Raw genomic sequence first — 26,624 nt, 5'->3', positions numbered from 1 at the left:
CGTACAAAGTAATAAGGGTTGATTTTTGTAACTTATAATCAAACTTATAGTACATGCTTCCCTTTGGATAATAAAAAAATTGATCAAACTTATAACGTTGTACGAAAACTAATATGTAACTCTCCACTTATTTGTTTATTATGCCCCACTTATTTGTCTATTTTTTTCTTCAAACCAAGTACAAATAATAAGAGTTGATTTTTGTAACTAATAATCAAACTTATACTACATAAAAAGTACATCCTTTAGATAATAAAAGAAAAATTAACCAGTAAAGTTTAAAACACCGCTGAATATTCTATTAATAAAATCCAAAATTTTATAAAAAAAAGTTACTAATAAAATATTATGACAAGAGCTTTCGGTGAGACTCGGATAAAACAATCAGATTTATTGCTTAAAGTTGTTTGTAATGGAAAAAGGAAAATGAATTATATTACATAAGATTTTCGTTCGAGACTAATCAAGCATTCCCAATAATACTATCAGTGGGTCTATCGCAAATGAAAATACTCCATTCAAGTTACAAGAAATTAGGTGATGACAAGTAATGGTTCGAACTTTTGCGAACATTCTCAAACAGAAACTTGTCCTTGTGAAATAGTCAAAAGAAAAATGCCATAAGTTGTACAAAATGTCCATGCCAAGTAAAATGGGCATTAATATCAGACTGCAGGAAGTTGTCACCAAATTTAAGGATTTAATTCAAAGCAATTGAAAAGTCCGACAAAGCATGGTAGCCAACACCTGAGTGCTGCTATTTTTAGTATCTGTGTCTACTACGGTCCCGATCTCGCCCATAATCTCTGTCTCGGTCAACATAGTCCCAGTCTCGGTCTCGATCTCTTCCCCTGTCCCTGTCTCTGTCCCTATTCCAACTGCTTTGCCTCTCTTTGTCACTTCGCTCTCTGCTCCTGCTCTCCCCATCGTTACGTTCTCTTCCTCTGTCTCTACTTTCTCTACCATCCTTGTCTATCCCTGTCATTGGTATTGTTACACAACAATAATTCGGTTACTGCAGGTCCAATCAGTTTATAATTTCAAATTAACGTGTCAAACGATTATATTAACAAGTACATCCTCACTGATTTGCATATCTACGTCCCAATAAACCAGGAGAGTTTAAAAAGCATGGTAATTTCAAATGTATAAAATACTACAAAACTAATGACCAGCTCAGTATAATAAACATGAAACTTGATGCGCACAATCAACTACTACATAAATAGATGCACCAAGACAAACAATAACCAGTTTGATTTAGTATGCAGGGTCGGAAAGCAAAATGTATAGGCTGAAAAGGAACAAAGAAAAACATATAACACGTGAGAAAAGATAAATTATATGAAACTATGATTATAAGAGAGCATGGAACTCTATTTGAAAATGATTATTCCATCAGACCTATAACTATAATGATTATCCAGAAATGAATCAGTGTCATGGAACATGTGGGGAAAGAGTGGATGTGGGAGCTTCACTAGCTCACAAAGTATCTGTGCAGGTTCAGGTTGCTCTATAATAATAAATTATGTAGTGCAAACATTCTAGATATGCAGTAATACCTAGTTCTTCAACCTCCCAACCAGCACGTCCTGAACCAGGAAGCCCACGCGCAGCTTCAGCTTGCTGTGTTTTGGCGCGGAATTTTTTCTTTAGATTTCCAAATTCATCATACAACTCCCCATCATCCTGACAGTAAAAAACAGATTATATGACAGACATGGTATTTAAGACAGAGGTAGTATATGTTACTCTTAGTCGATCTTACTTCAGCTTCCCTCCTACGACGTCTGGTTTCTTCTATTTCCTCTTCATCAAGCTCTTTGTAACCTCCACCTCGTCCTCCTCTGTTAATCAGTCAGTATAAACTTGGTTAGGAGAATATTCGAACTTCGAAGTAACACTTTTAACACTTTCAATTCAACATATGAAAAAAAAGGGCAAATTATGATGAAGGAAATCCAATATTTTCAAAATTGAAACAAAAATGCTAAATAGTGGTTAATCCATGCTTAAAACATGTAGACTTCAGTTAATTTTACAACTAAGTTGAAATACTTCATGATATTTCACATCAAACAACACCATGGAACACTTTTTACAGTGACAACAGACCTCTAAAACACACTAACAAAAATGTATTTGAGGTCTATGCTCATATTTCATTGTAAGGTGCTTTTATGCTGTGAAAAGATAGTAAACATCTGCTAATATTTTAATGAATGAAAGCCGTGCTACATTTCTATCTAAAAAACAAATTGGTGACTTTGTGTACTTTGATATAGAGAAAAGCATGATGCCATAATTTTATCCTTGCCCCAAGGGCACTGATATACAACTAGGACACGACCATATGTGTATAATCATGGAGAGGCGGCATCAAATGATTATTCAATTTTCCACACACGTACAAATTGATAAATGAGATTTGCACAGATAAGAAATAAATAACAAATATACAGGCATTAGCAACCAACATTTTATATGCATATACTGACTTCTAAAAATCAATTTCTTAAATCTGACTGGATTAAAAAAGTGCAATGCCACAAAATGACATGGGCAATGCTCAAATGATATATAGAGACAAATCACACTACATTTGTACATAATGTGTGATATTTTGTATACCATAAAATATAACTAACAAACTATGACATGACATGCATGTTTGATTTAGCTTCTTTTTTTTTTTTCTGGAAAAATAGCTGCTTGTGTTTTCAAAAGTTCTAGCAGAAAGCTGGTAAAAAAATGATCATTTCTCTAGAATAAGCTGAATCAATCATGCAATCATGCAAACCAGTATCACAACGGAAGACAAAAGAAAAGCATTTTCTCCATAAGCCACTATGTACTTAATTAGAAATAGAAGGCATAAACAAAATCAAAATAATACCTTACACCACCCTCATTATGCCCAGGCTTATTTGTATTGCAAATATTGCATTTAGTCCGCTTCGCCCAGTTGATATTGCCACACCTAAGAAAAAAGAGCATGACAAAGGCAATTCAATACACTAAATTTTATTTAAAAAAAAAACACACAGATGACGTGCAAGTTGAATGTCGGGTATAAATACCTCAAACAGGTGTTAAGTAAAATATGACTCACAAGAAATGAAAAAACATTGTCGACACAACAATTAGTAGTGATGGAACAGAAACTAATTCCATAAACCATAGCCAAAATCACAGAATCGACACGGAAGTATGTAATGTTGCCACACATTATTATAAGAAGTGGAATTAAAATTTATGAAAACATAAAGCCAATCACGACCGAGGAAGGAGAGGTTCAAGAGCTGGGGACATAGCCTAAACCCAAGAAAGGATTACAAGATAGTCAAAGAAGTTACCCCGGTGATTATTTTCGAATAAAACCCCATGCCAAAGTTCTAACCTATCGTTTTGGTATCGACAGTCTATTGAAAATCAAATTGTCCACAGCAGTAGCAAAACCATCTGATTTCTTGTGACCCGAGTTTGGAAATGCCACCAGAGTAATACTCCATCAAATGATGGACGCTGGACTTCTTTAAAATTGACAGACAACTTGAATAGCAGCAGACAGGACAGGATGATATATTTGGCTGGAATGTGCTAGAATAGATAGTTACGGCAGAAGCTAACACACTCGGGAATAGGATCATAAATGTGGGTATAGGCAGTTTACTGCAAATGTTTAACAAACCTCTTGAAGCCAACCAAGTTCAAAAGAAGGATTTTTTATTAACTGCATCAATTAAACAGGAACTGGTAACTTGTGTTTAGGCCCCCATAATGCATGCATATAGGTTAGGTTTGTGTACCCCATGCATATAAACAGACATATTACCATAAAAAATCAATTTGACGATGTTTTTAAATTGTTTGCTAACTCTTCAAAAATAATATAACACAAAAGTAATCCATTTGATGTAGCTAAGCAGCAAGTTTTGTAAATTTATAAGAGAAATGTATTTGTTACCACTAAAATAAGGAAATTCAAATGTAAACAAAAAAATAAAACAAAAATAATTATAAGGAAATCAGATACAGAATAAAAAGCACACAAGGCCAATGCAACACAATCATACATTGGACAGGGCCAATCATTGGGACCAAATAATCCTCCACCAACTGGCCGGCCAACACCCCCTGGTTCTTGTCCCGCAGCACGTCCCTTGCCACGGCCACCAGCCCCTGAAATTCCAGCAGCACCAGCAGGACGGGCAGTTCCACAGCGGTTACACGCACCACGAAAAGCAAAGTTCACATTGGAGCAACTGCTATGACAAGAAACAACTGTTATTCTATCTGCACTAAATCATCTAAAATGACTGAATAAGTGAGTACAAGAGCAAGAAAGAGCTGCTCACCAATTTCATATCACAGACCTTGTATTCGGACACAACCAATCGCCATCTTGTTGCCAAGCTTTGCCAGAAGGATCATTTTGGCCTCTACCTCTTCCACTACCACCATTAACATCCTTAGTAGTTTCCTCTAATCCAACAACATTACCAGCAACTACAGGTTCTACTGCTGCTGAATTATATGTTTGGTCATCCTTGTTCTTTGACTCTGCTATAAAAACTCCAATTATATTGCCATGAAAATCTTTGTTGTTAAACCATTCAACAGCCGCTATAGCAGCATGTGGATCTTCATATGTTACAGTAGCATCTCCCTTTGGTTCATTAGTCTCTTTGTCTCGATATAACCATATCTTTGGTCTCCCAGTACGTTTATCTTTCTGCATAGCATGAATTATAAACGAAATAGGACCACAAGTTTCAAAATATAATGCAACATAAAAAACATGATAACATTAATACAGGTTCTCATCTTCCTTTGAGTAGAAAACACATGATAACATTAATTTGAATGATCGGCATGCTCGATGCAGAGACCCCATACCTTCACTAATCCAATGGTGCCAAAATATTCAGCCAACATATTTTCGTCAGTTCCGTAGGGCAAGTTGCATACATAGACAGACCCATTCGAAGGAGCTTGTTTTCCAGGATGGGTTGCCATGGGGTCTTAATCTCATGAAACAGAAGCGACCAGAACCGAACCACCAAAGCTCTGAAAAAGGAGCAAGCCAGTTAATTTTCCTTACGCACACATACAAATAAAGACAAAGACAAAGACGGTACCAGTTATTGACTAACCTCGGAGGAAAACAGAAAACTATCACAACCCTAACCTAACCAATGTTATTCGAGAAGTTCGACAACAAAGTTAAAACAAAAAAAATTACAGATACATAAATTACTAACAGACATAGGAGGATTTAAGGGAGGAAATTAAGCAATGTGATGAAAAACTTAAAACTGGTTTAGTAAAAAAAGAAAAAGAAACAGCGTGGTAATCGAAAGGGGGGAATCAAAGGAGAAAAGGCGTGATGAAAGATTATCGAGTTGAAACAGATGCTTAGGGAAGTTTCGGCAGGTTGAAGAATCGTACAGAGCGCAAACTCGTAACATCATGACAATTGAAAAAACAAAACAGTGGTGTAACAATTCGATAGAAAACGGGGAACATGGAAGAATAATGAGAATTGAAAGGTTTTGGCTGAAGAAAACGAAATTAAGGGCAAATAAACGAATAGAGAAAAGGGATATAGAAGTGAGATGCTCGTACCCGGAATCGGAAGAAAGAAACAGCAGTGTGTTGTGTTTTTGGTTAGATCTGCGATTTATGGCTTCTCCTCACTCCTTCAGCACTCTCACTGTTCCTCTTCTTCACCTCCAATGCCAATCCTTCATATCTTTTTTTACTCTCTCCAAATTCTTTATTTTTATTTATGTTATTTTTCGTATAATCTATAACTATATATAAAATATATAAATGGATTCTCTCTGCTCCACATCTCATAATTCTAACTTTATACTTTATAATTTAATTATTTATTAAATCTTTAAAAATTAACTGTTACTTTTACAAGTTTTTATAAAATTATTTACTTATCTTCTTCTTCTTTCTTACTATTCATCAACAGTTATTTTTTTATATTTTCTTCATACATCTTACTTTATTTTTTATAAATATACTTTTATTTTTGTTTATTAACTTAATAACATACAATATCATTAATTACTAATATAATTTAAAAAATATGTACACATGCACGATAACACATGTATTTACGCTAATAACAAATAAGACTGATGACAGTTGATATTAAATTTAGGATAAAGTAATATTAATCTTATTTAAGTTAAAAAAAAAATAGAAAATAAATACACTTACTTTCATCTACGATTCTAAATAACCTCACAAATACCTATTTATCATTATTTACCCTTTCAATAAATAATATTGACACTTTTTATTATTTTTAAATAAATATTTATATTTTCGTATTTTAATTAGTGACGCTCATACTTTTTTTATGTTTTCAATAAGATGATCATTTCTTGTTGTTTACTTTACTTATAAGAAACTGTTAAGTATTTATATTCATAATTTTTGTTTTTAAAATTTTCAATTCTTCATTTAAATTTTAGTCAATATAATGTTTTTAAATAAAATTAAATATATTTTTTCCTTATATATTTGTGAAATTTAAAATTAATCTTCCCATTAAATTTTAATAAATTTAATTTTTATACATATGTGAAAATTTCGTATTTTTAACCGGATAACTTTATTTATCATTTCTAATGCATTTCAAATATCAAATAAATTTAAAAATTTAAGTTAAAAATATTAAATGTAAAAAAAAATTAAAATTAAGATTAAATTAGATTAAAATTTAAAAGATATAATAATTTCAATATATAAAGGAGATTCCCTCTTTTGTGTCCACATCTCATAATTCCAACTTTATCCTTTATAATTTAATTATTTATTAAATCTTTAAAAATTAACGGTTACTTTTACAAGTTTTTATAAAACTATTTACTTATCTCCTTCTTCTTTTTTCTCATACTATTCATCAACAGTTATTTTTTTATATTTTCTCCATACATCTTACTTTATTTTTTATAAATATACTTTTATTTTTGTTTATTAACTTAATAACATTACAATATCATTAATTATTAATATAATTCATAAAATGCGTACACACATGCGCGATAACACCTGTATTTACACGCTAGTAACAAATAACAAGACTGATGACGGTTGATATTAAATTTAGGGTAAAGTAATATTAATCTTATTTAAGTTAAAAAAATAGAAGAAAAATACACTTACTTTCATCTACGATTCTAAATAACCTCACAAATACCTATTTATCATTATTTACCCTTTCAATAAATAATATTGACACTTTTTATTATTTTTAAATAAATATTTATATTTTCGTATTTTAATTAGTGACGCTCATATTTTTTTATGTTTTCAATAAGATGATCATTTCTTGTTGTTTACTTTACTTATAAGAAACTGTTTAGTATTTGTATTTCATAATTTTTGTTTTTAAAATTTTCAATTCTTCATTTAAATTTTAGTCAATATAATATTTTTAAATAAAATTAAATATATTTTTTCCTTATATATTTGTGAAATTTAAAATTAATCTTCCCATTAAATTTTAATAAATTTAATTTTTATACATATGTGAAAATTTCGTATTTTTAACCGGATAACTTTATTTATCATTTCTAATACATTTCAAATATCAAATAAATTTAAAAATTTAAGTTAAAAATATTAAATGTAAAAAAATTTAAAATTAAGATTAAATTAGATTAAAATTTAAAAGATATAATAATTTCGATTTTCACCTAAGAGTTAAAAGGAAAAAATATACTTAACTTTAAATGAATGTCATTTGGTTAAAAACATAAAACATAATAATTTCATTAATTAAAATATAAAACAAAATATCTAAATGTATCATTATATAACAAAAATAATCATTTCATATTTTAAATGGATAATTTAAATTTAATAAAGTAAAAACTATTTATTTAATAAAATGAATAATTAAATAAATTCTCTTTTAAAATAACTTCTTCTTAGAAATCCTACATAATGTTTTAATATTATTTTTATTTATTTATTTATAATGATATACAAAGGGATTCTTGTTATAAATTAATGATTGTCCATTGATTTGATACATTTACTCATATGATTCTTTACTCTTTATGGTAAATATTTGTATTAACTAAGTTGATTTCTTTCCTTTATGGATTACATATTGTATCTATAAATATGATTCTTCCTATCAATAATAAGACACAGATGAGTTGTTCCCTATTCTCTCATTCTTTATTCTCTCTTGTTTCTTCTTTTCTTTATTATTTGTTCGTCATTCTCTATGTTATTCACTTTATTTCATAACAAGTTATCAGCACGATGCTTCAACCAATTGAGGACTAGTGGAAGCTTTTTCTCTATAACGATAGTGTTCTGCGTGTCTCAATCCAGGCTCTTTCTAATCCTTTCTCAAATTATAATTTTAACTTATATTCTTCCTCTTGCGACAAGAATTGTTTAACTTTATCAAATTTTATCTCCGTCTTATTATTTTTATTTTTATTATGACGGTGATTATTATTATTATTATTATTATTATTATTATTATTATTTTATGTGCTAGTTCTAAACACACGAAATGTTGCAAAAATTGGATTTGTGACCCTTGATATTACAAGGAAGAATTCCTTATATTGGATTTTAAATGTTGAAATCCTGTATAATGAATAATTTAAATTTAATAAAGTAAAAACTATTTATTTAATAAAATGAATAATTAAATAAATTCTCTTTTAAAATAACTTCTTCTTAGAAATCCTACATAATGTTTTAATATTATTTTTATTTATTTATTTATAATGATATACAAAGAGATTCTCTCTTTTATGTCTATATTTTAAAATATCAATTTTACCCTTTAAAATATAATTATTTATTAAATTTTTGAAATTTGACTATTATTTTTATAAACCTTTTTTCTCTATTTATCAATAATTATTCTCTTATCTTTTTTTTATATATTTTACTTTATCTATAACAATATAAAAGAGGATACTATCTTTTGTATCCATATTTCGTTATTCTAATTTTACCCTTAATTATTATTTTAAAAACTAATTATTTTATAAATATTTTATTTTTAACCGTTAGCCTAAAAACCTCTTTTTATTTTCAACTATTGTTTTAAAAACTTCTCTTATGTACATATTTTATTTTTCTAATTTTACAGTTAACAACTATTTTAAAACTTCATTATATATTTTTTATTGAATTGAACCGTACCGAATCGAATTGAAGTGAACCGAACTGAACTAGGCCAAACTGAACCGCACTAAACCAAACTGAAGCGAACCAAACCTAATGGAATCGGATCGGATCGAATCGCACTGAACCGAACTGAACCGAACCAGATCGGACCAGACCAAATCGAACCAGACCAGACCGGATCAAACCGTACTGAACCAAACTGAACCACTTTGAACAACACTAAACTGAACTGAACCGAATCAAATTGAACTAAACCGAATTGGACCAGACCGAACCGAGCCGAATCGGATCAGACCGAACCGAAGTGCACTGAACCAAACTAAACTGAACTGAATCCAATTTAATCGCTCTGAACCGAATCAAACCAGAACCACAATGAAACAAACCGGATCAAATCGAACCGAACTGGACCGAACCTAGTTGAACCAAATTGAACCGAACTGAACTTAACCGAATTAAACTGAACTGAACTTAAGTACTCTTTAAGTTTCTGAATTTGAAAACACCCTCAAAAAAATAGGAGAAAACTTAAGAAAGAATTTTACACTTTCATAATTAATTAATATAGAGTAAAAGGATAGTTGCTTTGTAATGGACGTAAAAAATGTCACACCCAAAAGTTTTTTCAGCACCAACACCACAATTTTGAGGTCCCTCTCAAACAAATGAAACATAATGTTTTTCCTCAAATTAAATATAACAAGTGTATAAACAATAACATAAACAAACTGTATACTTTCAATAAAAACAACATTCAAAGGACAAGCTTAAATTTATTTGTATTCACCTTTCACGAAAATAACTATTTTATCAAAGTAGAGAACATATAGTTCCGAAATTGGTAAAAGCCTAAATAGTAAAAAATAAATAAATTATAAGACGATGAAAAAAAAAAGTGAAATGGGAGTAGTGAAGCAACAAGTATAAAAAAATGAAAAAAAAGAAGCAAAAGACATATAAGAGAAGGATAAAATGTTAGTTAGAGTTAAGGTTCAAACAAAAACATACCAGTTGGGTGGGGTGTGAAGTGTTAAAATTGCAATGAAGGAGGTAAAGTGGGATGACGAGAGTAAGGCGACATGACCTTATGTAGTAGTAACAAGGATGAAAAGCTCATGATCTTTGTCTCGTGGTGACTGAATTAAAAAATGGAGTGTGCGCGGTGTTTAGGATAAGAGGTCATCGAAGAAAAATGAGAAAATAAAATACATAAATCAATTAGTGAGTAGTTAACCGATAGAAGTTCAGTTTTTTAAAAATAAATGATAAAACAATATTGTTTAATTATTATTATTTTTTACTTTAATATTTAATTTTTATTATAAATAATTTAGTTTATTTTGTTACTTTAATATAATACAGTTAATCGTAATTAAGTTTAGCTAGATTAATTTTTTTCATCTATAAATATATATATATATATATATATATATATATATATATATATATATATATATATATATCTATAACAATATATAAAGGGGATTCCCCTTTTTGTGTCCACTTTTCAAAATACCGATTTTACCCTTTAAATATAACAATTTATTAAATTTTAAAAAATTGACCGTTACTTTTATAAACTTTTTATAAAATCAGATGTCTCTGTTTCTTCTCTTCTTCTTTATTTATCAATGGTTATTCTTTTATCTGTTTTGATATATTTTACTTTATTTTTAATAAATATAATTTTAAAATATATATTAACTTAATAATATTATAATATTATCACCTACTAATATAATATCACGCATTTTAAAAAATACATACACACAGGCGCGATAGCGCCTGTGTTACGCTAGTATATATAAAGAGATACCCTCTTTTGTGTCCATATTTCGATATTCCAATTTTACCCTTAATTATTATTTTAAACACTAATTATCTTATAAATAGTTTACTTTTAATAGTTAGCTTAAAAACCTTTTTTGTCTTCAACCGTTGTTTTAAAAACTTCTCTTATGTACCTATTTTATTTTTATAATTTTACATTTAACAACTATTTTAAAAATTCATTATATATTCTTTGTTGAACTAAATTGAATCGAACCGAACCGAATCAAATTGAACTGAACCGAACCATACCGGACCGAACCGAACCGTACCAAATCGAATTGGGTCGAACCGAACCGAACCGAACTGCACTGAACCGAATCGAACCGAACTGAACCGGACCAGATCGAATCAGACAGGATCGACCCGAACCATACTGAACCAAACCGAACCGCATTGAACCGAATCGAACCGTATTGAACCGAATCAAACCGCACTGAACCGAACCGAACCATAATGAAACGAACCAGATCGAACCAAACAGGACCGAATCGAACCGGATCAAATCGAACCAGACCGACTAGTATTATGAGATCATGCACTTACCATTGCTAGATTGCTTCTCTACCTTAGAGGCTATAACTATAATGTGTACGAGCCGCTCCTCAACTTACATTCCATATAGTTCAAATACATTTTGAGTAAGACTATGTTGACATTCTAGATATGAACCACCATCAAAGTGGCGAAAATTGGACAAAAAATTTAGGGATGCCAAATTATATATATATATATATATATATATATATATATATATATATATTAAATTTATTATATCTAACTTGAAGAATTTTAGAAATTTGTTCTTCATTGTCTTTAATTATTGGATTCACATGAAAATCTTAAGGTTTAATTGACGTACATACCTTTTTTTCATCTCCATCACAAGTTTTTTTCTTGAAAAATAAAGAATCAATTATTTTACTCTCTATTATAATCTTTCTAATATAAATTTATTATTATTCACCTATTTAGAGAAAGATAAATTTAGTACCTTCAAGTGATACACAATAGATAAATTTATCACATACAAAATGAAAATATATTGTGTTAAAAAAATTGAAAATAAATTTATTCAAAAAAAAATATTGATCGGTCCAAAATGTTTTTTAACTTTTCAATTTTATCTTAATGTAATTTTATTTTAAAAATGATAGGAAATTGAAGATGAAAATTAAAATGGAAAAGGAAAGAAAAGTGAAGGTACACAAGAAAGAAAAAAAAAAGGAAAACCTAAGCATGAAGTTTTTTAAAAAATAAAAAAATAAAATAAATAATACAATATATAAAAATAATTTTAAAATAAATATAAAAATAAATATAAAAAATTGAATAAAAAAAAATAGAAGCCACCACTTTCTTATGTCATGTCTAAGGTGTTGACTATCAACTTTCTTGATTAGTTATTTTTATCTATGTGATTTCAATAATTAATAGAATTATAATAATTTCATTTTCATCTATTTGATTTTAAGAATTTTTTTATTTCTGTAAACCACTTATATTATCAGCCTTTCAAAACAATTTATTCAAATAAAACCGTCTCATTTTTGTAAATAATAGTAAAAGTATATCATTGTTCGTACTTTGTTTATTTTGAAATTTTTTGGATTTAATGATACATCCATTTAAACCATTTTTTTAAAGTTTTGAGTTACTTTTTCTCAGCCAGTTCTTCTACAGTCTAAATCCCTACTTTAAGAGGAGAGATGACGTGAATCTCATTTAGGATAATTTTCCCTAATTTAATTTAATATATTTTTTTAGAAAGTGAGTTAGATCTTCCTCTCTCTCTCCGGTGTGTGCTAAAAAAACCCTGGTAGAAGAGAGGGGTTCCTGAACTTCCACAGGTAAAGCAAAACATGAACGGGTGAGTGGCGCGCCATCAAAATGGATCACAGAGCCCAACGAACTCAGAAACCCTAACCGAGTCATCCATCAGTCATATTCCCGAAGACGGTTCAGAATGATTGATGGAAGTGATCATGCAACAGCAGCAGCAACAACAGCAACAGCAGAACCCTTCTGCACTGGTGCCACTCTTAAAAAATCCCCAATCCTCCACCTCCAACGTCGCCGCCGCCACCACAACCCCCGCCGCCACTTCCATTAGGTCGCCTTCCTCGCAGTCGCCGCTCTCCGTCGTCGCTCCCCTCCGCCAACCCCCGCTCTCCTCGCATCCGGTGCCAGTTACGGCGGTGGAGCCAACTTTGACGGCGGTGCCGACGTGTCCGCTGGTGAGAGTCCGCCTCTCGGACATTGCCCCCTATGACGGGGCGCCGGCGGGGCCGTATCTGAGAGCAATGGATGCGCTGTGTGGGTCTCTGCTGCGGCACAATGCCGCGTTGATCGAATTGGGGAGCGAGGACACTGCTCTGATGCGATGCGGCTTGGAAGGTGCACGGTTGTTTTTCAGAAGTAGGGCTCAACTTGGTGTTGGGAAGGGTAGCCGTGGGGTTTACATGTACAGAGCAGGAAGGTATAAATAAATTTCTCCCTTGGCAATTACAGTAGAAGGAAATAAGAGAGATAAAATGAATTGAGGTTCCTCGAATAAGCTAAAATGAACTTATCTACTCTGTCTTTGTTTGGGTGAAGTCCAGAAATACTTGCAGGGGAAGATTATGTAAGCACTTGAATAAACTATATGTAAGAACTTCTTTATAAGATTTACTTATACATAAGTTAGCTTGAAGAAGTTCTCTTACATTAGTTTTTTCTTAAAGATGATTTTAACTTATGTACAAGTTAATTTTAACTTATGCACAAGTTAATTTCAACTTAAGAAGTGATATTTAGTTTCTTTCCATCTCCTAAAAGTACTCGTGGGGAACCTTATTTAAAATAGATCCTTGCTTTTGTTTAATTTAGATTTGATGAGAAAGTTTCTGTGAAGGTTAGGTGCTTCTAGAGAAGTTGATTTTGACATACCAGGAAAGCTTAATTTTATACGTGCTTACAAGCTTAAATTAATTTTTAATCTCAATTCATGAATTTAGTGCTCAAATGTCTCTTGCATGTTTTTTTTTTTTTAAATTTTTTTATTCAGTGATTGTGCATGTAGAAGTTTATTCAGACAGGGTACTAGTAGTTATTGCTTGATTGGTCTGGAGCTTTGGTATTTTGATGGAAAATTATTGTTTTGAGATGAATTTGGCTTAATCCTTTTTGGTTACCTTTATTTTATGGTTTCAGGGCTTTGGAGGATTGGGATTATTCTCCCCCCTGCATGGCTGATATTTATAGATGCATGGGAAAGGCGTCTCGATCTGCCTTGAGTGCCATTGCAAGATACTTACGTCTTAGAAGCGAGTAAGGAACATATATTGTGATGGATGACCTTTCCTTTTTTAGTTTAACTGTTTCGTTATAGTGTATTGGTTGATTGTTCATTTCTTTCCAGTTTTTTTTATCATGTGTGTTCGCTCACAAGAAAGATTTGCTTTTTACAGCGTTTTTAACCATTTGCTCGATGATTCTCCATTGCCTGCTAATGAGGTGTCATCCTCAGTTCTTGTTGCGACATACTCAAATTCTTCTTTGCAAAATGGAAGAGGTGCAATTGGAGGTGGTAAGCCTACCATGAATGGTGAAGTTGAAAAGGGATTGTTGACGTTGATATCTTCTGACACTCCTGGTCTTCAGGTGTCTTTTATGTTGTTTTGTATAGATGAAAAAGTAGAGAGTGCAAGTGTCTTAGTTCGCTAATGAAAAAATAATTAGCTTTATGTCCTACAAAATTCACTGTCTTGTGCCATTGTCTGATATTTATTTTCTAACCTTTGGGCAATTTTGTTTGGTGACAAGTTAAAGATTGGTGAATTTATGAGTTGATTTATCTTCCCAGTTTTATAAACAATCTCAGTTTTCTTCTGTAGATATGTGACCCCAGTGGGCGCTGGTATCTGGCAGACAGTGGTTCTGGGCCCGGAGATCTTTTACTGATAACTGGCAAGGCACTTAGTCATGCTACTGCTGGTCTACGTCCTGCAGCGTCATATAGAGCTTCTCCTGATTATTTTCTGAGTCCTAATGGTGGAGGAAGGTACCAAATATATATTTATATATATATATATATATATTAAAACATTTTGTAGTTGTAATGGTTGATAAGATTTCCAAGGAACTTATTTAGGTACTTTCTTGGGCTTTGTGTAGGACTTCTCTTGCATATAGACTCATGCCACTGGGCAATGCTATATTAGATTGTTCCCCAATAGCAGCAGCTGGTCATATTATTCCCCAAAGCTATGTTCGAATTTCTGTAAGCCAATTTATGGATGACCTTGCTGCTGAAGAATTGATAGGGAGCAGATGTGATAATGCTGATGTAAGTTATCCCTTCTACTATTTTATTTTAATATGCATAATGGAAGTCCTCCCACACGGGTCATGATCTGATAAACAAAGAAGATTCTAACCATAACATATGGAAGTGTTAAGAGGTACCTTTCAGGATACTGAATTCTTCTTTACCCAACCAAATACTTCAGACATTTGTAAAACTATAAACTAATCAAAATCTTGGCATTCATATTCTTGCCAACTGTAACTTTCCCGCTGCAAAAGCCATTGGAATTCCTCTCCGTCCAGACCCACCGAGATTCTTTCTAATATGAAATATCTTAACAGAAAGCAGAATGCAGTTTACAGCAAATTAATCTAAAACAATGTCTACCGTTCATTTTCTTTTGTAATATTGTTTTCGCTTGGATTTTACTATAATGTACATAATAAACTTTTTTGCAATTCAACTTCAATTTTCTACACAAAATGTGGAATATTAAGATCATTGCATTAGGCTGTTGTTACTTCCGTGTTTGTTTGACAGTGTTCTTCTGTGAAACTAAAGCTGAAAATTAAGCTCTTGCCATTGGATGCTATACACTCACAGACACTAATCCTTTGTGTAAGCTGTCCTGTGTCCTATTCCTAGTTGGCGACTGCATTGATCTTTTAAACTAATTTGAGTATGGTTCTCGTGTTTCACTTATTTGTAAATGAAGTTTACACGTCTAGTATTTTTGTCTGTAAGCTTGTTGGCATTGGAAGATCTGGTTAACCATTGAGGCCTGCTAATCAGAAAACATAATGGTCTTTTTCTTGTGTCCCTGTCATTTATAAGAGTCTTGCATAAGTAATGGTTCTTGTCGTAAAACTTCTAGCACAATTTCCCTGAACGAAAATATTTTTTTTGATTTATGTGGACACTTATGATCCTTCTATTTTCAGGTTGCTGCTCAAAACAGTATGAACAAGGAGCCATCATTAAGAAGTGTTCTATCAGATCCTTTATCGTAAGTGTAGTTTAACACATTAACATCAACTCTCCAACTGATTTAGCAGTTTGTTTGAGAGGCATGATATTGATGTTATGTTGCTATATGATTTGTTTTAACCTTGTTGTTGCATGAGATGAGAGAGAAAAGTTGTTGAAGTCAGCTATTTTTCTCTTTTTCCTTTCACTTTCACTCAAACCAAACAAGGGAAAAACATAGTTATCCATGTTTTCTTTTTCTTTTCGTTCCTCCCACTTTTATCGCTTGCAAACATATATAATCTCAGTTCTTTCTAAATTTCTTGAAAAAATAAAATAAAATAGAAGTTGCTATAACACGAAAGTTTATTAAAACTTTAAACTTAATAAATCCACTGTTTGAGAAATACATAAAACCATTATGCTAAGTTTTGCAATGGTTGTGTGTACTGTAATTGCAGAAATACATGAAAGTGACACCATGTTGTTTGAGCATTGTATGCCCAAAGCTTTGGGATTGACTACTTTTTTTGTTCCTTTCTTATTTTGAAATTCTAGATTCTGAAATTTGATGTAGTGCACATTTCTTTCGTTTAATGTGATCTGTGCAACTTTTAATAAGACATGCAATAAATTTAAGGATATGAAAATAAACTACTATCTTTGCTCTGTCCATATTCTTACTTTCTCCCTTAGAGAATTTATGCTATGCCTGAGGTTTTGTAATTCATTACTCTGTCTTTTTTCTGTTACTATTGGCTATGCTACTGTTGCTGAATGTACGGTTCTGTGAAGACTGTGTTATATTTTGCATGTATGTTTTAAGACTGTGCTGATTGTACCAAATGATAGTTTCTGACATTTCCTATGGAGGCAGAGTTAAATCGTGATATACATGATATTATCAATGGCATCGATCAAAATATCACGATGTAATATGGAGAAGAGAAAATCGTCTTTGATATTTGACTTTCCTATGTTGCATAATGAAGCTATAGATAACGCTGGATTAAGAAAAACTGAAAAGTTGGAATTTGTAATATTCGATTGGGTTTTAAGTCACCTGACTTGTTCGTTACAGCAATTTTAGTTCTGGATCTTTTAATATCTAATGCAACATTTGTGTTTTTTTGTTCGCATTCTCCAGTCACATGTTAAACTTTTCCTCTTGACTTGCATGTTAGGCTATTGCCTCATTTTGTGTCCTTTTCATTTATTATGATTATGTTTAAGCATGTACCAAGATCTAATTTAACTCTGATATCTATTATCCTTTCCTCTTCTAATTTTGTTTACCAGTGGCACATTCCTTGAAGATGCCATGTTTGTCTCATGTGGACATTCTTTTGGTGGTCTCATGCTGAGGAGAGTTATTGAAACAGTAAGCAGGACTCTTTCCTATCTCTGTATTAAGAAATATGGTCCATTGCGACGAAAGCTACATTTATGCATTTGAACCATCTGTGGACATAGTAGGACTTAGTTGCAAGCAGTCAATAGCAGCATGACCAACCATCCCCATAAAGGCTATAAGTGTAGTGACTCCTATTTTAAACCCTATTTAGTTTTGTATTACACACAATGTGTATGTTTATATATATAGAGGGGGGATTAAATTCAAAATTTTCATCCCCACCTTATATTTTCTTTTTACTTATGGTTCTAAGGAGTAACTCATCTTTAACCTTTGGATTAAAAGAAAATGAAGGGCGACAATGGAAAGTAACTATATCCTTTCTTGTACACACACATACGGTGCTGAAAATGAAGAAAAAAATATCAAATTTTAAGACATTCTAATTAAAACTTAGCCCACCCACAATCCATGATCCCCATCCGCACTTTGTCAAGCACTTGAGGGTTCAACAGGGAGGGGTGGAGTGTTTGCAGCATGACGTGATGCTGCCATATTGACACAATTGCACATGTTTTACTTGATACTTGAGTGCAAAGATTAAATCTATGCTGCTGTGTAGATAATAATTTGTAAATGTTAGGAATAAAAGGTTGGGGTAAAATTGGAATTGATGGGTCAGCTGTTTACAATATTGTGATTAATAGTCATGAATTCAGTGTAGTGAGGAGAATCACTAGTTAATACTTAGATTTGAAGTATGTGAAACCTTGTGAGTTGTGGGAATTATGGAGCCGATACTCGATAAGATTGTAGAATATTTGACAAATCTATTTGTGTATAATCACAATTGAATACAGATACATACAGCAAAGATGGAAGTTACCAGAACATCCCCAAGTTAATAAGCTTAAATATTATATTGATGTTCTGAATGTTAATATTTAACTTTTATAACAAAATGTTAACTACTTTAAGCTAATTAATGCCTTCAATTTTGCAATCAAATCCAGTATCAAAGTCTACCAGATATTTGTATGCTGTGTATTTAAACTTGTTTTCTCAGTATTTGTACCTCCATACATTTTGTATTCTGATTTTGGTTGTACTTGCATCGTCTTGTTTTTATTACTTTCCATTCTCATTATCTAATTGAACTTTTAGATGGGGAGAGACAAGAATCATACTTACAATTATTGTTTTTGTCACAGTCCAGATGTACTCTCTGCAATACCGAAATTGAAACTGGTTCTTTGATCCCTAATCTTGGTATTTACCATTTTCTTTTGTAGTTTATATTTTATCCATCTGCACTATATACACTAGGTTATATATAGCCTTATTTCTGGTTCTGCTATATCTTTTTTTGTGCTTTTTGCTCTGTTATATATTTATTTGTTTAGTTTTTGTGACAAAGTAATTTGATTTCCTTTTCAGCTCTTAGAGCTGCAGCTGGTGCTGTCAAGCATGAGGATGAACGGAGGTTATTTCGTAATGCTGCTCTTCGAAAGCGGCGGAAAGAAATGGGTGACCAAATGGATTCAATGAGAAGAGTGAACAGGGTATACAACTTAAGTATCATGTGATTTTTTTTTCCTTTTCAATCAAAATATTAGCTAATGTTCAAAGAAGAAATAGTGGCAGAAGAAAACATTCTTATATCTTAGAAGCTATACATTAAATGCGAGACAGCTGACAAATATACAACGAACATTTTTACTTAACAGTGATTAGAGGAGATAGCAGGACATCTTAAGTTGACTGTGTATGGTATGATTTTCCTAGAATGATGAAGTGTTTTTTCAGCTTCTTTTGTTGGTGGCGCTATGTTTTATATTCTACTTCAACAATGACTAGGAGAAAGCATGGATCTGAGGTTGACTGGAATGTGATTGTTCCAGAAATGTACTTTGTAAAAATGTTATTCAGCTTTTGTTAGTTCCATTTGTTAAAATGATTTCTAGAAATGTCTTGTCTTATTCAGAAATTCCAGATTTGAGATTCAAATTTTACAGTGCTTTTATTCACTAAGGTTATCGAAGATTTGATTTTAAATTTAATAGTAGGCACTAGATAATGCCATCTTTGTGCATATATTTCTTGTTTTCATATCTTATGTTCTTTATTAGTGGCAATTTCTTTTTGAGTTCCCTGCAGTCAGAGAGAATGGAAAAAGTGTCCCACTGTTTTTTTTTTCTTATATTTAAAAGATAATAAAATTTAAGTTAAAACAAAATTTGGGCCACTGGATTTTGAATATAGGAGCTTGCAGTCATATAGCCAACTTGTGGAAATCCTGGTCCCCAAAGTTTCTGAAATATGTCTAGAAGTTTGTCTGCAGAGAAATTGATTGGAGAAGAGAAAGAACTGAATTACCAGTTTGGACAACTGGAAAAGGATATTGGAGAATCGCAAGGGGGATTATAAGAGGTAAGATGCAGGGGTGAGACTGGAACTTGAGGAAATAATCATATAAGGATTTTAGTGGGAAGCAGAGGCTTTTGGCATGGAGTAGTTGTGTATCTGGTTTGATACCCTGTTCTCTGTGTTCGTCTTTATTTGTCTTTTCTGATTTTGTTCTAGAGAATATGTCTAGTCTATGGAGCTGAACTACATTTTGCTTAGTGATACGTTGAATATTAAGTTCTATCAGATTATAGTCGGGGTTATATTTTTATGGGCATCAGTATAGGAACTGTAGCGAACTTGAGATATCTTTTTTAACCAAGAGAAGCACTTCTTTCTCCGAAAGTTTAGGACAATTATGACCCAGAAGCTTGGAGTTGTGAGAGATTATATATCGTGTGTGCAAGTGCTTTTGTTTGTAATTTTTTGGCCCCTTTATTTTGCAATTGGTTCATCTGATGTTGGTTATTAGGGTAATCTGAGAATTCAGGGCAGGTAGTGAACAAGCTTTATAAGGGTATATCTTATAGGCACATTTACAATTTCAGCTCTTTAATCTTTATCTTGGTCTGTACCTTAAGTGACCCTATAATTTTCTTCAACTTGCTCCGGGGTTCACTATGGCATGAGTGTAGGTGGTCTTAACTAAAACCTTTATTTGGTATGTAGTTTAATGCTTACCAATTTTCTATCTTCTTCTTGCCATTAAGTTATTGCTAATGTAATACTTCTAGATTTAAAATGACTTAAATTGACTGACTCAAACCCATCAAATAAATTGATGAAGAGATTAACCAATTAGCAGTAGTAGCAAACCAGTAGTGTTGTGTAGAAGTGATATTTAAATATGGTTTCTGATATTTTCAGGAGAAAAATTGTTTATTGACTCTCAAATGTTTCAGGAAAATGGAGATTATAGTGCTCCTGATGGACTTCAGCGGGGAGTGCAATATCCATTTTCGGTAAATGAGAAAGTTATTATAAAGGTAAAAGTTTTCAGTGCTATATTTTTAGTTTTTGGCAAATAATATATTGAAGGGTCAGTGGAATAATGGACAATCTATTTCTACAGGGTAACAGAAGAACACCAGAAAAATTTGTTGGGAAAGAAGCTGTGATTACATCTCAATGCCTCAATGGCTGGTGAGTTATTAAGAATGAACTTGTTAAAGTGCTTGTAGGTTCGATATAGTTTGAGATATAAGCTACCCTTAATGTTGAAATATTTAAATAAAAGCTCTACTTGCAAATTCCATAACATAATTAGTAGGCTTCTTTTTATGCCTCGGCAAATTTTCCCATTTAGGTGTCTAATGGTATAGAGGCTTTTGCTTGGTTTCATTGTATCTCATGCTGTCTTTGTCACCAACCAAAATCACCGTCGCTGGTTCATCTCTTTATGGATAATATACTTACGTTGATATCCTCTTAGATTGACTTATAAAGTTTTTGTATACCCGTATGAAAGCAAACAGCCTCAATCAAGTGAATCAACTCTTTGTTTTCCAACTTTTCAGAAAGTTTTTACTCTGTTCAGATATGCCGTTTTAAATGACCGAATCTGAGCTGCATTACATGTATACATCTGAGACAATTATAATGTTCTATTTCTGAACGTGTAGAATATTATTTTGGTTCTGTGTGTGGGATTATGCCGTTTATAATGTTTTTTATACTTTTCACACTTGATTTCTATCGTTTATCTTATCATACTTCCTGTACATTTTTTGCAATATTAATTTGAGCAGGAAGAGTGGAAAAGTAAAATTCTCATTTAATGTTTAACTTTGTGCAGGTATTTGCTCAAGATTATTGAAACTGGAGAGAATGTCCGCCTGCAGTACCGTTCTCTTAGGAAGCTCTTAACAGCGGACCAGTGTCCCTCACAACCAATTCAAAATAGCAGCTCTTAAAATGGATTTATTATAGGTTTTCTTCTTTCTTTTTTCCTCCACCAGAAAAAAAAGGAAACTTTTGTAGTGTTTGAAGCAAAGAATGACTTGTCTGGTCTTGATCTTTGATTGTAAAGAGTTATTTTGACTGCTCCGGCTCCTTACAGCGCGTGATAGAGGTTTATGTAACTTTTGATGTATCAACGAGGTTATTTGTGTAGATGGCAATGCTAGGTCGGCTTATAAGTATTGTAAAGAAAGCAGGCAAAGATAAATTAGATAGCATGTAAATTGTAGCCTTTACTGAAATGGATTCATAAGTTTAATTTTTTGTTGCCATAATTCAGTTTCTGTAGAATGAGTTGTTTCTATCTTCTGTGTTTTAGTATCTGTGAACTGGAAGCTGTCAATACCTACATGAAGAGAAAGTAGGTCGGTGAACACCTTAATTCTTACTTTAGTTGATGCTCACAAAATAATGTGGCCAAAGAACAAAGGGAAATGCTTTAAAAACGGTGGAAAAATGCACGGCTTCTCATATATCACGCAAATTTTTAAAATTTGGATTGGAATCTATTTAAAGTAGTCTGCTCTTATTGTTTTGCTGCTGAAAATTTCTTTCTAGAAAATTTTCGATAAAAGTAGCTTTGAAAAGTGTATCTCTATCCAAGAAGTTCAATGTCAATGACTATATTCACTCACTGACAAATGATTCAAATTCTCTCATGTTCAAGTAATTCTCTCAAGGAAAGGGCTTGCAAAACATTAACAACCATTAATATCAATATAACCCCTAAATTAGAAACAAGTTTGTTATAAATTTAATATGAATGTTTTTCGTATATTAACTAGTATGAATGCTATTCTTATATTTACTAATTTTACATCAATATGAAAAATTGAAAAAAAGAAGGGAAGAACCAAAATTATTGTTGCCTAGCCCTGATGCCAAGTTGCCATCAGAAACGTTAGAAAATGCATCTGGGGATGTTAAGATCCAAGTATAATAAAATTCCAAACTAACGAAATTCACAAAAAGTGGTGGTTCTGCGGCAGTGGACTTTTCCAAAGCTGTAATCTGAATCCAGTGACTAGCTCAAGATATCAACTCACCAATGTTTTCCCTTCTATTTGTAAATCCACTCGTTGGAACGAGCACCTGACTCATCCATATCTATAAAAATGCTCACTGCCTGCACCAAATAATTAGATATTACAACATGCACAGACAAGTTTTTCTTGTCTTGCCAACCAAAACTTATGTCTAGGATTATTGTCAGCGTAAAAATAAATTTATCTCCATTCAAAATTATTCTTCTTTCATAATTTTTTTTTTTGTTAGTTTTTGTTAACGGAGGAGTTGAACCACTAACCTCTCCACGATCTAATGATATATAGACATCTACATAATTGTGCAAAAGAATTGCAAAACTTTACCTTCCCTATTCGAGGTCGTTCCTTGGACTTTTCTAGGCTGTTCCGAATATGTGAGACAGCTCCCCAACATTTCAAGGTGTTTGCAACATCATCAAGCCTCAGAATATACTCTTCTTCAGTCAATGGGAAAGATCTCTAATAGCAAAACGATATTGGACATACTGAAACACATTATTACATGGATAACTTCAACGTATACAAGCAATTCCAGAGTAGTACAAAAAACTCTTAATAACCATGTACTTTAGAGCACAACCAAATGAAAGGAATCTATGTAGCACAAAAGTTTTAATACCTGCTCCATGTACTTCCACATTACATTCATTGCAAGGAGATTTCTTCCCATGAATTCCTACCATAGAAGATCAAACTATGACTTAGTTCACCAATTTATCCAATTTCAAAGAATCAAGCAAACACCTAGTAGCTGATATAATGCTCCAAGGACTTCATAAGTAAAATGTGAAAGTAGGGAACAAACATCATATACGCATATGAAGTTTCAAGAACAAGGACAAAGATATAATTTGAAGGAAACAGATAATGCAACAACATTCAAGAACAAGGATGCAACAACTCTTTTAACACTCCTATTTTAATTCAATTTCCTTTAAACCTAAATTTTTAATTAAACATACTGCAGGATATTAATTACAACATTGAACTCTTTACTATCACATTTTTTTCAATTGCAAGCATTTCTCAATAATTGTACTCCGGAAGAAAAAAGTTATTATATATGTTGCATTTTTTATGCAGGACAAGTAAATCTCACACTATTCCACATGTTTAGAAACTTACCTTCTTTATCAACTGAACATCATAAGACCTCCCATATTTGTTCCTAATGAGAGTAGCAAGGTCAAATCCACTAAAAGTGGAATCATCTCTTCCAACTATTTTCTCGAGATTCTCTCTAAGAATTTCACTGTTCACCTGATGCATATTTCAAAAGAGCCAGACTCAGATGTATGCACAGCAATAGAAAGTTAATACTTAATCATTATTCTGAGAACTGAGTCTGGATTTAATCATTTGGAAAACAACTTCTACATGAATGTAAATTAATCAAAACCATACAATCAAGGATACGAGATAGATTTTGCTTAAATATACAACTCATAGAGAAAACTAGAAAAAGGAGAATAAGGTAAGAAACATAGGAATTAAGTCAGAAAGGTTGACAAATTAAAGGATAGAAAAACTGTATTTCTAATTCTTTAGGTGGCAACATGGTGAAATATTGTGGAATGTAATAAATTACATGTATAACAGGATACTGAAAAGTGAACATACTCCTCCCATTTCACCGTTCTGGGGTTTGTTCTTATCAGTTTCATCTGAATCAGAAGCATCCATATTGTTGGTTCCTGAACTGGAAAAAATGGGTCTGCATTTTCTGGCACTGTGACCATATTTTTGAGCATGGTATCCAACATTAAGCAAGTCCAATCCTCTACAAAATGGAGCCTTATTAATGCTTGCTTTGTCAGGATGATCTTGAATTCTAAGGGGCCAAGAACACTGGTGGGTGGACATAATGTTCATCGTGTCCTGCACTCACTGTTATTCAAAAAATAGATGGAAAGTGGAAAACACTGTCAGAGAAACAAAAACAAGAAAGAACAGACATACTTGTTCTCAAATCTAAACCCTACACAGACTTCTTTCTCTTCTTTTTTGTAGACAAATAACAAAATTGGTATATAAAAGTAGGGTTAAATATATTTTTATTATCTAAACTTTCACGCAAAATTATAATTCATTGTTAAAAACTTTGATATACTTTGGTTTCCAAATATTTTAAATGAATAAATATAACTTTTTAACTCAATTTCATTAATTTTCTTTTATCTCTTAAATGCATTTCTCAGTTGACATTAAAATGGGAAGTCGTAATGCTTTTAAACCGGTATAAACAACTCAAACGCTAACTTGAAACGTATTTGACACATAAAATAAGGTAACGAAATTAGATTAAAAAGACTATACTAATTCAATTTTAAAGATTGAGATTAAAATGTATCGAAGTCTTAGATAAAAATAAATTTTAATTTTGTTTAAGGACTAAAAACATATTTAACCCATCCTAAATTAAAAATTAAAAACATCGTGAAGCAGATACAAAATTTGAAAGACCAGTAGGCAATTATAGCAACAAAAGCCAGGGATAACAGTAGACAGGGACAATTTTTACTCCGATCAAATTGACCAGCTTATAAGCAGGAATTTAGTTAACTAACATCATCCTAACTCCATGCACAGAGTAGATCAAAGAAATCATCTTATGCTTTTCCCAAATTCTACTTCAAAACCAAGACAATCATATCAAAGAAGTGAATAGAAAATGCTAGTTCGATATAGAAAGTTGTTTTGTTTTGGTCTTTTCCTTTCATAACCCAATACTAGATTTCCAATGGAAGATTACAAAAACTCTAGTACGAACCAGAATGACACAAATAAACACTAATACTCCTTATAATCAAAACCATGCAGAAAGAGCAATTGGCTAATAACCTGTTAAGTGTATATACATAAACAAAACCATCAATAAATTTATCGAACATGTAAAGTGCATGTAGAGAGCAAACCTGGTAGTGTTCGTGAGAGACAGAAAAACAGAAACGTATTGGAACAACCACCCCCTTCGGTTAATGTTTTTTAAAATCTTGTGTTTCTTGGTGTTGATGGGTCCTATATTATTAACAAAGCTTAAAGATATTAATGACGTGAGAGTGTGAAAGAGATAAACTTAAGAACAACATAATGTGGATATTGAAGGTTGTTCTGGAATTAAGAGAACAAGAACCTCACGTTTTGGTTGTAAGCAAAGCCAACCACAAGTTGCCATGTGCAAACCTCGTGGTTGCTTACGCATTCCTAACACTGCACGGGAAAAAAACATGTCATACGTTAATAAGAAGCCACGTCTCCTTGCACAGTCACACTCTTCAACACCACAACATAATAATAATAATAATAATAATATTATTATTATTATTATTATTATTACTAGCGTAACACAAGCGCTATCTCATCTCTGTGTATGCATTTTTTAAATATACGTGATATTATATTAGTAGGTGATGATATTATAATGTTATTAAGTTAATATATAAATTAAAATTATATTTATTAAAAATAAAATAAAATATATAAGAACAGATAAAATAATAACCATTGATAAATAAAGAATAAGAGAAGAAGCAAAGACATCCGATTTTATAAAAAGTTTGTAAAAGTAACGGTCAATTTTTAA

The 26,624-nt window shown here is 31.9% G+C and overlaps 3 protein-coding genes across 3 annotated transcripts; 1 reads left to right on the top strand and 2 right to left on the bottom strand.

The window, feature by feature from the left end:
* Positions 1 to 495: 495 nt before the first annotated feature.
* Positions 496 to 5,784, bottom strand: TAF15 (TBP-associated factor 15). Its single transcript, XM_028052842.2, has 8 exons — positions 5,632 to 5,784; positions 4,903 to 5,073; positions 4,380 to 4,738; positions 4,080 to 4,268; positions 2,900 to 2,983; positions 1,772 to 1,850; positions 1,566 to 1,692; positions 496 to 978 (listed from the first exon to the last, which is right to left on the bottom strand). The coding sequence occupies exons 2-8, from the start codon at positions 5,020 to 5,022 to the stop codon at positions 764 to 766; spliced, it is 1,173 nt and encodes a 390-aa protein (XP_027908643.1). The 5' UTR covers positions 5,023 to 5,073; positions 5,632 to 5,784; the 3' UTR covers positions 496 to 763.
* Positions 5,785 to 12,692: 6,908 nt separating this feature from the next.
* On the top strand, positions 12,693 to 22,270 carry LOC114169117 (RING/U-box superfamily protein). Its single transcript, XM_028054147.2, has 12 exons — positions 12,693 to 13,498; positions 14,215 to 14,331; positions 14,472 to 14,664; positions 14,898 to 15,064; positions 15,178 to 15,349; positions 16,252 to 16,316; positions 17,576 to 17,657; positions 18,842 to 18,899; positions 19,068 to 19,192; positions 20,939 to 21,022; positions 21,109 to 21,179; positions 21,832 to 22,270. The coding sequence occupies exons 1-12, from the start codon at positions 12,993 to 12,995 to the stop codon at positions 21,947 to 21,949; spliced, it is 1,758 nt and encodes a 585-aa protein (XP_027909948.1). The 5' UTR covers positions 12,693 to 12,992; the 3' UTR covers positions 21,950 to 22,270.
* Positions 22,271 to 22,726: 456 nt separating this feature from the next.
* LOC114169118 (uncharacterized) lies at positions 22,727 to 26,146 on the bottom strand. Its single transcript, XM_028054148.2, has 6 exons — positions 25,957 to 26,146; positions 24,662 to 24,928; positions 24,167 to 24,301; positions 23,661 to 23,717; positions 23,366 to 23,500; positions 22,727 to 23,121 (listed from the first exon to the last, which is right to left on the bottom strand). Exons 2-6 carry the CDS (start codon positions 24,911 to 24,913, stop codon positions 23,056 to 23,058), a joined length of 645 nt encoding a protein of 214 aa, XP_027909949.1. The 5' UTR covers positions 24,914 to 24,928; positions 25,957 to 26,146; the 3' UTR covers positions 22,727 to 23,055.
* Between the last annotated feature and the right edge of the window lie 478 nt (positions 26,147 to 26,624).

Source organism: Vigna unguiculata, chromosome 11 (genome assembly GCF_037176805.1).
Source record: "Vigna unguiculata cultivar grain cowpea cultivar isolate G323 ecotype 2 chromosome 11, ASM3717680v1, whole genome shotgun sequence".
NCBI lineage: Eukaryota > Viridiplantae > Streptophyta > Magnoliopsida > Fabales > Fabaceae > Vigna > Vigna unguiculata.
Note: the sequence above shows the minus strand (reverse complement) of the source record. Positions and strands in the feature narration are given on the sequence as shown.